This window comes from Myotis brandtii, unplaced genomic scaffold (genome assembly GCF_000412655.1).
Source record: "Myotis brandtii unplaced genomic scaffold, ASM41265v1 scaffold381, whole genome shotgun sequence".
Taxonomy (NCBI): Eukaryota; Metazoa; Chordata; class Mammalia; order Chiroptera; family Vespertilionidae; genus Myotis; species Myotis brandtii.
The window spans coordinates 250,725-259,960 of NW_005364633.1; the positions used below are offsets into that span (position 1 = coordinate 250,725).

The window sequence follows — 9,236 nt, forward strand, 5'->3', positions numbered from 1 at the left end:
GGCATCCTCGCCCGAGCGCCGCGCGCTTGGAAAGCGGAAGGCGAGTTTGCTGGGAAGTGGCTGGCCAACTTGGCGCCGGGCGCGGGGGAGCGAGTGTGGAATCTGCAAACACACGTGGGACACGAGGCTGGGACTCAGAGGTGCGTGGCCTGGCGCGTGGGGAAGCGTCGCGAGTGCTGTCAGAGGGTTCTGGTCGGCAGCCCCGGGGCTCCCAGCGCCGGCGAGAAGAAAGGACGCGCAGGAAGCCCGCGGAGGTCGGGGGAAGGTGCTGGAGTAGGAATCCGCCCTGACCGGGGTCGCTGACCGAGCTCTGCAGCGGGTGGCCTGGAGGATTCCTTGACGTGCATGCACTGCACTCTCTCTCACACCAGCAGATCTTGGAAGCGTTCAAAATGTGGGGATAGCTGTCATTTTAAAATCTCATCCGCGTTCACCTGTCACTACCAGTTGGTTTGCCCGTGATGTGTCTGCAAACTTGCAAACTTACGGAGTGCAAAGATCAGAAGCTGCAAGGGAAACGCTCAGGTCTTGTTTAAAAATATTTTGGCAGTTTTAATAGGTAATATTAGATTGCATAGGAACAGAGGAGCGGAATTTAAAATGGATTAGTCACGTAGGCAGTGCTGGGCTGTTTTGTTAGAAAAGTGCACGCAGTGAGTTACCTTCTCAGGTTTTCACTTGTTGGAAGTTCCTCCTGTGAAGCAGCAAATGATGACATGCCATAACGTAGGTGTGGGTTTGGGAGAAACCCTGGAAGAGAGGACGCACAGCATTTACTTTCTTTCGGGTGGCGGCTGATGTCCTCCTGAGGACTTACAAGAGCTGCTTCTAGTCTAAGTGCCAGTCCAGTGGCCCTTGGGTTCAAGGGTACCCTTTTCCCTCCGTTTTTCGGTAGTAAGACATTAAATATTGTCCTCTCGTTAAGCTTTAACAATTACGTTGTTCTTACAGGTGTAAATCCTGCATAGAAGGGTCCTTATAGATGTTTGACAAGGGCAGCCTGCTTTATTCTTGTTTGAGTGTAAGATACTGGAAAATGGGGTCTGGGAAAAATAATTTCAAGGAACCATTGAACGGTTTCTTATTTTAATTTTATTTTTAGCATCTTGCACAAAAGTTAACCTGCCATCTTGGTATTAGAAAAATGTTTTCCTCGGCTGTGGTGATTTCCTGTTATATGTGAATATCAATAAGAATAGGAGTAATAAAAACATTGAGGCATTGTAGGGTTTTAGTTTATTTCATTCCGTCTCTGATTAAAATGACAAAAATCCTTAGGAATACTATAGCTGATATAAGGAAATGTAGTCAGCTTATATGTCTCGTAAATAATTTGCTATGTTTAATAAATACTTTACATCTTGTCTTATTTCAGAATTATTGATAAAATTGAGTAATCTCAGCTAAATTAATTTTAAAATTTCCTTTTTTGTGACTAGTAAATAACATCCATTGTTCTATAGGAAAGTTAATAGATCCTCATTCTCCTTGTTTAGAGAATAAGTTAAAGCGTTAAATATTTTCTTTCTTTTTTACAAAATATTTTTATTGATTTCAGAGAGGGAGGGAGAGAGAGAGAGAAACATCAGTGATGAGAGAGAATCATTGATGAGCTTGATGAGCCCACGGCCTGGGCCTGTGCCCTGACTGGGATCTAACCTGACCTCATGGTTCCACAGGTCTGCACTCAACCCCTGAGCACGCAGGCCAGGCAGATATTTTCTTGTAATACCACTTTAAGTCATAGTGGTTTGTTATTAAGGATTCTGGGGCTGTGCACTGGGGATCCTTTGAAATAAGAAATTACATGTCTTACAAAATGGGGGGGTTGAAACTTTTGAAGAATTTATTGCATAAACTTTAAATATTTAAAGCAAAAGGTGGTTGGATGGGAATAGAAGTATGTCAGGTTTTTGTGTCTGTTGACCTAGACACTGTCCTAAGACTGAGGCCTCATCTCTTCCATTGTAATAAATCTAGTTGTTTTTGTTTGTGCTATTCATGGGCATTACTGGAAATGAGAGCTCTGTAAAAACACCTTGGAACGTGAATCTGTATTCTGGATTCCACAGACACATGATCTGTTTTATTTTCATGGACATGACCATTTTATAGTATGTTTTGAACAGTTTAAGATCTTGCTAATGTATAATTAACTTGTGTACATACATTTCATTGTGGAGTTTTTAAAATATTTTAAGGAATAAGTAGTACCCACTCAAGCATCACATGTTTGCTAGCCCCTTTGTTTTGGATTTATCTTGCCTACTTCTTTTATGCTTTTTAGTAGAATGAAGAATTGTACAGTTATATTAAATGCAAATTTCCTTTCTGAACTGACATGTTCAAAAACTAGTACAATAGAATATGATGGAGCAAGTGGGAAATTAGAGAAGTTGATGCTGGGGGGAAACAGTAATCCTCGTCTTGTCAGAATTCTCACAGCTAAACATACCATTAAGCTTTCAGATAGTTTGTCATTTCTCAATATGTTGTATTTGCACATGAATATAAACAGTATGTTAATTTTATAATGTTTAAAGAGAACTTTCTGAAAAAGATAAAATTTAGATGATACTGTGTGTATTCTACGTGATCAGAGGGCACGTATTGGGTGATGAATGACGTGGCTGTTGGTGGTTTGAAGATTTTCCAGCCAAATTGTATGACACTGATATTTACCTATTGGTAGTACAGTTAGGTTAATGTATAGTCATGGTTTATTTGCAAAATAAATCTGATTTACTTTCTAATTTTGATAATTTTAAACTTACACTTTCATTAGAACTTTAAGGGGTCTGAAAGAGTTTTTTTCCGCAGCATCATTCAGAATTCAGAAAAGAATCAATAGAGAAAAATATTTTAAGTTTCTCAAATTACCATTAATTTTATTAGAAGCTAATGTTTAATTCATAGCTATGACTATTAAAATCCAAAAATATCTTGATTTAAGATATATCACTGCATGCTTACTAATCAGTGCCTCTGTTTAAATCATTTGGTACTTGAAACACATACACAGGAGTTTCATAGCTAGGCCAGCCCCTCAAACGTGATGTAACTGAGCTACGTTTATTATGTTAGCTGAGCTCTAGGCCTAGAAAGAAGTGAGAAGACTCCATTTCCTAGGGTTAAGGCTCATCCTTCCCCAAGCCAGATTCTTCTTATAAACCTTTTCAGTTGCAGCCTTCCAGTGTACCCATGGCACCCTTCTCCCAGGCCTCCAGGCCACCCTCTTCCCAGCGAGGTGGCGCTTCAGGGGCTTCCAATGTAGTCTGTGCCCCAGCGCTCCCATCCCTTCCTCACCCTTGCCCTCCTGTCTCATTCCGCTGGTGTGCACTGGATCGCATCTAGATGTGAAGAGGAAAACAAACGGTGGAACTAATTCACCTTAATCTGTAAATGACTCATAAGCTAACTCTCCCCAAGTTTCTCCACGTTTTTTGTAAGTCTGTAAGAGGTTGCTGTTAACTTAGATAATTTTAAAGTAAAATTCAGGCAGCGTCGGGAGGAAGGAATTTATAGTCTCTGCATAAGTAAGCCACATCTCACTGGGAGTTAGCCCCAGGTTCCTCTCTACTCCTGGATGAGTGGCTCTCTGGAATGCCATGGATTTCATAAAAGTGTGCGTATATACACGCTATGTACGTATGTGTGTGTGTATAGATATAGATGTAAGAAATATCTATATCTACATACGTTCCCTACATCATGAAGAGGAGGAGTTAAGAGTGGTGATTATGAAACCATTTGAATATAATGGTCCTTTATAAGATATTTGTTGTTTGGGGATAGTTGATACTGCATTTTAATTTATAGGAACCATAAAGAAAAAGACCTAGGATCTCTCATGACTAAAATTGGCTTCTTAAAATACGGCTGGGGCTGGACTATCATATGATGTATATTACAACATGAACCAGGTGTAGTTCTTACATTTGGGAGAGGACCCTTTGATCTCTTGGGGAAAATATCTGTGTTATGGGAACTCAGCATATAGCCCCATAAGAAAGAGGAAGTGCCCTGACCGGTTTGGCTTAGTGGATAGAGCGTTGGCCTGCGGACTGAAGGGTCCCAGGTTCGATTCCGGTCAAGAGCATGTACCTTGGTTGCGGGAACATCCCTAGTAGGGGGTGTGCAGGAGGCAGCAGATCGATGTTTCTCTTTCATCAATGTTTCTAACTCCCTATCCCTCTCCCTTCCTCTCTGTAAACAATCAATAAAATATATTTTTTTAAAAAAAGAGGAAGTATGAGGATGAGAGAACAGAGAGGATTGTAGTTTGTAAAGTAGCAGGAGGTGCTGTTACTAGATTGCGAATTCATTGGGACACTGATCCGAAGGCATCCCTTTTGGATATGAAAGGCGGCTGCTGATCAGATTCTAACTCAGACATTGGGTTTCATGTAACAGCAGCCTTTCTAGAGATGTTATTGAACACTGTGCGGGGAATAGAGGGGGTAAAAGATGAATGAGACCAAGTTCCTGCCCTCAGGGAGCTTATAACAACTCCTGCTGAGTCCTTGAACCACAAGGAAGCACGTGATAGGGCTGTGGGAACAACCTCCCTGACATCCTCCCTCCACGCTGGGATGTGGGGATTAGGGTAGGACAGAGGCCTTTCCTGCTCACCAGGGAAGAGAACTATTCCTTCATTCCTGCCTCAGTCTATTCCAGGCTTCAGCCTGCAGTATGGCCCCACATCTCACTCTCAAAACTCGCGAGTAACTACTGGCCTCTCTCTTTAACCTCTCTGCAGCTTGACACCAATCCTGGAAATGCTTTTCACCTAGACTTACACGTTGTCTTCCCTACCTTCCCTTTGCAGTTCTTTGCAAAACTTTAATTCCAAAGTTTTAAATTCAGTCTCTTTTCTACTGCCTTTTGCTATCCTCCCTCGATGAGCACATCCACTCCCAAGCTTCAGTCACCGCCTCTGGGAGACGACCCTCCAGATTGCTAACTGTGGCTGGAGGAGTGGTTCACGGGCCAGGGGCCAAGGTTATTGCAAGTGCTCTCAAATCCAAGCGCACACCAGCACTGGCTGCGGAGTGAGATGCCTCTCACACATGTCCAGTTTGCAAATGAAAAGTAAGCAAGCACTTTATGACTTACTAAAATATAGTCAATTAAAAGTATAACCAAATTCATAGTAGTAGTCATATGCATTCTCAATCAACAAATACTAACAGTAAAACTATCAATGAATATTTGCCACTTTGTATTTAAAGTGATTTTCAGACCTGAAAAGTTTGAGAACCATTAGCTCACATCATTTTTTGATAATTCAGCATTTCAACTACTACTTGGAGATTATCAGAATCTCAAAATGGATAAGTCCAAAAGCAAGTATGTTTATCTTACCTCCCTCCCTTCTTCCAGACTCCCAAATTTATTCTTTCCAACGTTCTTCTTTCTTTACTTGCACCACTATCCCAGTTTCCTGAATTAACAGGAGTGGGATTGCATCTTTGTGTTTTCCTCTTCCTTCCTCACATCTGCATGTCCTGAAGCCACAGCATCACCCTTTTTCTTTCTCTGCCTCAAAAGCACCGGGTTCTAGTTCTCAAGCGTCTTGTCCCAACAGCTGCCTCACCTCCTCGCTGCAGCGCCAGCTTCCATTTCCTAAAGCACAGGTGTGGCTCCTCGCTCGCCTGGGCCACTGTCTCCTCATAGAGGCGTCCCAGACCCACACCCCCTCCCCAGCTCTCTCTCTGCTCCCCTGATGCCCCTGTGCTCCTACCAAACAGATCCCCTGACATTCCTCACATGGGCCTCCTGCTCCCCGCCCCCAGGCCAGGCGGCTTCTCCCTCACACCTCCAAGGCCTTTCCCAAAAGCCTCCCACACCGCGCGGCTGTACTGCTCTTTCTCTGAATCCATGGTGTGTTCTCTCTTACTTAAGTCTGCCAGCCACTGAGCTCGCCCTGGGGATACAGAGGGCAGGTGGGCTCGCCCGGAGAGACAAGGAGCCACACCTCACCGCTGTGACAGATGCTGTGCTGAGTGGCACGCGGGAGGAGTCACGCACTGCTGAGTGGACTTGCTGTACTGCTGGCCCCTGTGCAGAGTGTGTGAGGAGAGATGCCGTTAGAGGCTTTCTCTTGATGTATTTGACCTTCATGTTGAAGCATGAATAGTTTGTAAAAACAGAAAATCTCATCATATAAAAATTTTACATTAAATCTAATATATGAAGTGGTGGGTGTTTAAATGATCACAACGTGCTTCTGTAGGAACTGAAGCCTTCTCCCACTGCAAAAGCTTAGGGAGAAAACTCCTTTCCCAGCAGGTAGTGTGGGCTCAGCAAGCCTCCTGGGGCTCTCAGAGTTCGCCTCCTTCGCTTTCAGCTGGTATCTTGACTTTGGACATATACCCTTGGTCCTGTCGGTCCTTACAGAGCTTTATCATGATAACTACTTCCTCACCAGGACCGGAGTTTTCTCCTGGGAACTAGGGGGTTTCCTTTACTTCTGGGTAAAGATGAGAAAGGATAAACAGTTGAAAATGAATATATTCTAAAATCGTTGCCTTTTCTCAGAATAAAACCTAAGTTTGGGTCTTTAGTTCTCCTTTTAAGTTTCTTTTTAAATTTTATTTGCCTAACATATTCTTTTTTATTGTTCATAAAAAGATTCAAAAACTGTATTCTAGATTTTCTCATATACTCTTTCCTCTATTCCATAACTTGGGGGAGTACATAGGATGAGATAATTGATGATATAGACCTTGGGAAGTTACAGCCCTCTTATGAAAAGGATTTGGGGTGTGCGCGCACACACAGGTGTGTAAGCATATTTGTATGCTGTTGAGTTGATAGCCTGTGGAGCTATTGCATCAGGTGTGTGATGGGAAAGTAAGTTCCTTTCCTTCCACCTCAGGCCGTTTCTAGAAGCCTTTCTGTTTGGTGTGACGGTGGGAAACAGAATTGAGCTCGTGCCTGTCCCTCCTGAGAGCTGCGTTTTTGTGGGTCAGTTTCCAGCTGGGTGATGGGAGGGGAGGACCAGCAGACCATCCCGTGGGGACTGGAGGATGCAAGAGTGTCTTTGTCCAGTGGACTGAGGTGACGTGGACGTGAAGGCGGGCCTTAAGAGCCTGGATGATCACAACGCTAAACAGGGATCGTCTAGTGCGGTTTGCCCAAGAAATCTCTCGGAAAGGCATCAGTTCACATGGCAATACCCTTGTCAGAGAAAAAGCCTGAGAAGTTGAGGAGTCGCTAGCTGATCAGAGCAGATTGTGGACGACCAGGGGTTCCAGGAGTCAGCCTTAGCGTGGCAGGGAGAGGCGCTCCCCTGGGATGGGGTGGCCGAGACTCGCATCCTGGGAGCATTCTGACCGGTGGCCCAGAGTGGAAGTCCCGGGTTTGGTCTGGCCTTCAGGGATGTGCCTGGCATTCCTCTGCTGGCCTCACCTCCCAGTGAATGACGGCTCCATACAGTTCTCACTTGACAGTGGAGCTTCCATTTCCCTCTGCATTCTTTTCGCCTTCTGTAATTTTCTCCACAGAGGGCTGCAGGGTCCTTTTAATCCTAAGAGGGTGCGTTATTACAAGTTTGTTTCTCTTAAATGGAAGTACTTGGCCCACACCTTTGTATGTGGGAGGTCTCCAGGCAACTGTGAATAACTTGTAAAGGCTGCTAAGAGGTCAAGAAGTGCTTTGCTGGGTCTTGTTCTTTCTCTTTAAAGGCGGCTTCCCTGTCTTGCTTGGCTCTGCCCTTTCTGTTTCTTCCGTGGCTCTGTCCTGGGCTCTCTCGCCCTCCCTGGTTTCATCCCGTATCTCTAACCTTATCCACACTGAGACCCCAGCGCTGGCCATGAAGTGCATGTGTTTGAAGGAGATCCCATCGTCCTGATTGGTCTGTGTCCCCAAGGCCTGTCATAGTCTAGACCAGTGATGGCGAACCTTTTGAGCTCGGCGTGTCAGCATTTTGAAAAACCCTAACTTAACTCTGGTGCCGTGTCACATATAGAAATTTTTTGATATTTGCAACCATAGTAAAACAAAGACTTATATTTTTGATATTTATTTTATATATTTAAATGCCATTTAACAAAGAAAAATCAACCAAAAAAATGAGTTCGCGTGTCACTTCTGACACGCGTGTCATAGGTTTGCCATCACTGGCCTAGACTCTCCCGTGGTCACCTATCACTCCTTTCTTCCCAGAACCATGAACTCTTAGGCCTAAATGATCACCAGGTCTTGTCATTTGTTTGTCTGAAGTCTTCCTGCCTTTTTTTCTTGTTCCTAATATACCATCTTCTATCTTCTCACCTGCAGTTCATACTGAAAGCTCTCTCTTCCTCTGCCTACCAGACTGATGTGGCTGCTTTTTCTTTATAAAATGGGAATGACTAAACCTATCTTGCAGGTTAGACATAATGTAATGTACAGCGTTTATCATATTGTCTGGCACGAAATAAGTATCAGCGAACGGTGGAATAATAGGCTTCTTACCTCCTCCTGAATCCAAGTAGCCCTCGCTCCCCTCTGTGTCCACACCATGGGAGCGGCAGAGTGAGTGGTTGTCAAAAATCCGGGCTACGGAGCCCTGAGAACCTTGGCTGGAGTCCCTAGACCTCTGCTCAGCAGGTAGTGAGATCACAGGCAAGTCTGAGCCTTTGGATTTTTCTCTTTAAAACGGAAACAGTTACCCTGGTCAGTGGGATTGTCAGGAAGTAGAAGGAGATGACTTCTGGACAGGGCATGGTTCCTTCAGTCCTGGCTCTGCTGATGCGTCTTGTGTTGCACTTCCACCCGCATGCTCAGTCCTGGGTGAGGAGTTTGGAGCCCGTGTGCTGAGTCTCTCCCTCTTCCCTTTGCAGGCTAAGCACCTCCACAGTAATGGCCGCGGCCTTGCCCCGGACGCTGGGGGAGCTGCAGCTGTACAGAATATTACAGAAAGCCAACCTGCTGTCCTACTTCGATGCCTTCATCCAACAAGGTGGCGATGACGTCCAGCAGCTGTGCGAAGCTGGAGAGGAGGAATTCCTGGAAATCATGGCCCTCGTGGGCATGGCCAGCAAGCCGCTGCATGTCCGGAGGCTGCAGAAGGCTTTGCGGGACTGGGTCACCAACCCCGGCCTCTTCAACCAGCCGCTCACCTCCCTGCCCGTGAGCAGCATACCCATCTACAAGCTGCCCGAGGGGTCGCCCACGTGGCTGGGGTTACCCTGTGCCAGCTACGACAGGAGCAGCGGCGCCCGGGAGCCGCACGTCAAAGTCCCCAAGTG

At 45.1% G+C, this 9,236-nt stretch overlaps 1 protein-coding gene and 2 long non-coding RNA genes across 3 annotated transcripts in view; 2 read left to right on the top strand and 1 right to left on the bottom strand.

The window, feature by feature from the left end:
* The window catches only part of LOC106727169, a 20,586-nt gene extending 19,837 nt beyond the window's left edge, over window positions 1–749 (bottom strand). Inside the window, exon 1 of the long non-coding RNA XR_001363329.1 lies at window positions 663–749. This is a non-coding gene — a long non-coding RNA (uncharacterized LOC106727169). The remainder of the gene's footprint in view (window positions 1–662) is intronic.
* Window positions 750–2,862: 2,113 nt separating this feature from the next.
* LOC106727170 lies at window positions 2,863–6,189 on the top strand. The gene is made up of 2 exons (XR_001363330.1): window positions 2,863–3,398; window positions 5,905–6,189. It is a non-coding gene; the product is annotated as an uncharacterized LOC106727170 (long non-coding RNA).
* Window positions 6,190–8,570: 2,381 nt separating this feature from the next.
* Window positions 8,571–9,236, top strand: part of NAB1 (NGFI-A binding protein 1 (EGR1 binding protein 1)) — a 37,211-nt gene continuing 36,545 nt past the window's right edge. Inside the window, exon 1 of the mRNA XM_005872457.2 lies at window positions 8,571–9,233. Coding sequence (XP_005872519.1) covers window positions 8,848–9,233 — 386 coding nt within the window. The 5' untranslated portion in view covers window positions 8,571–8,847. The remainder of the gene's footprint in view (window positions 9,234–9,236) is intronic.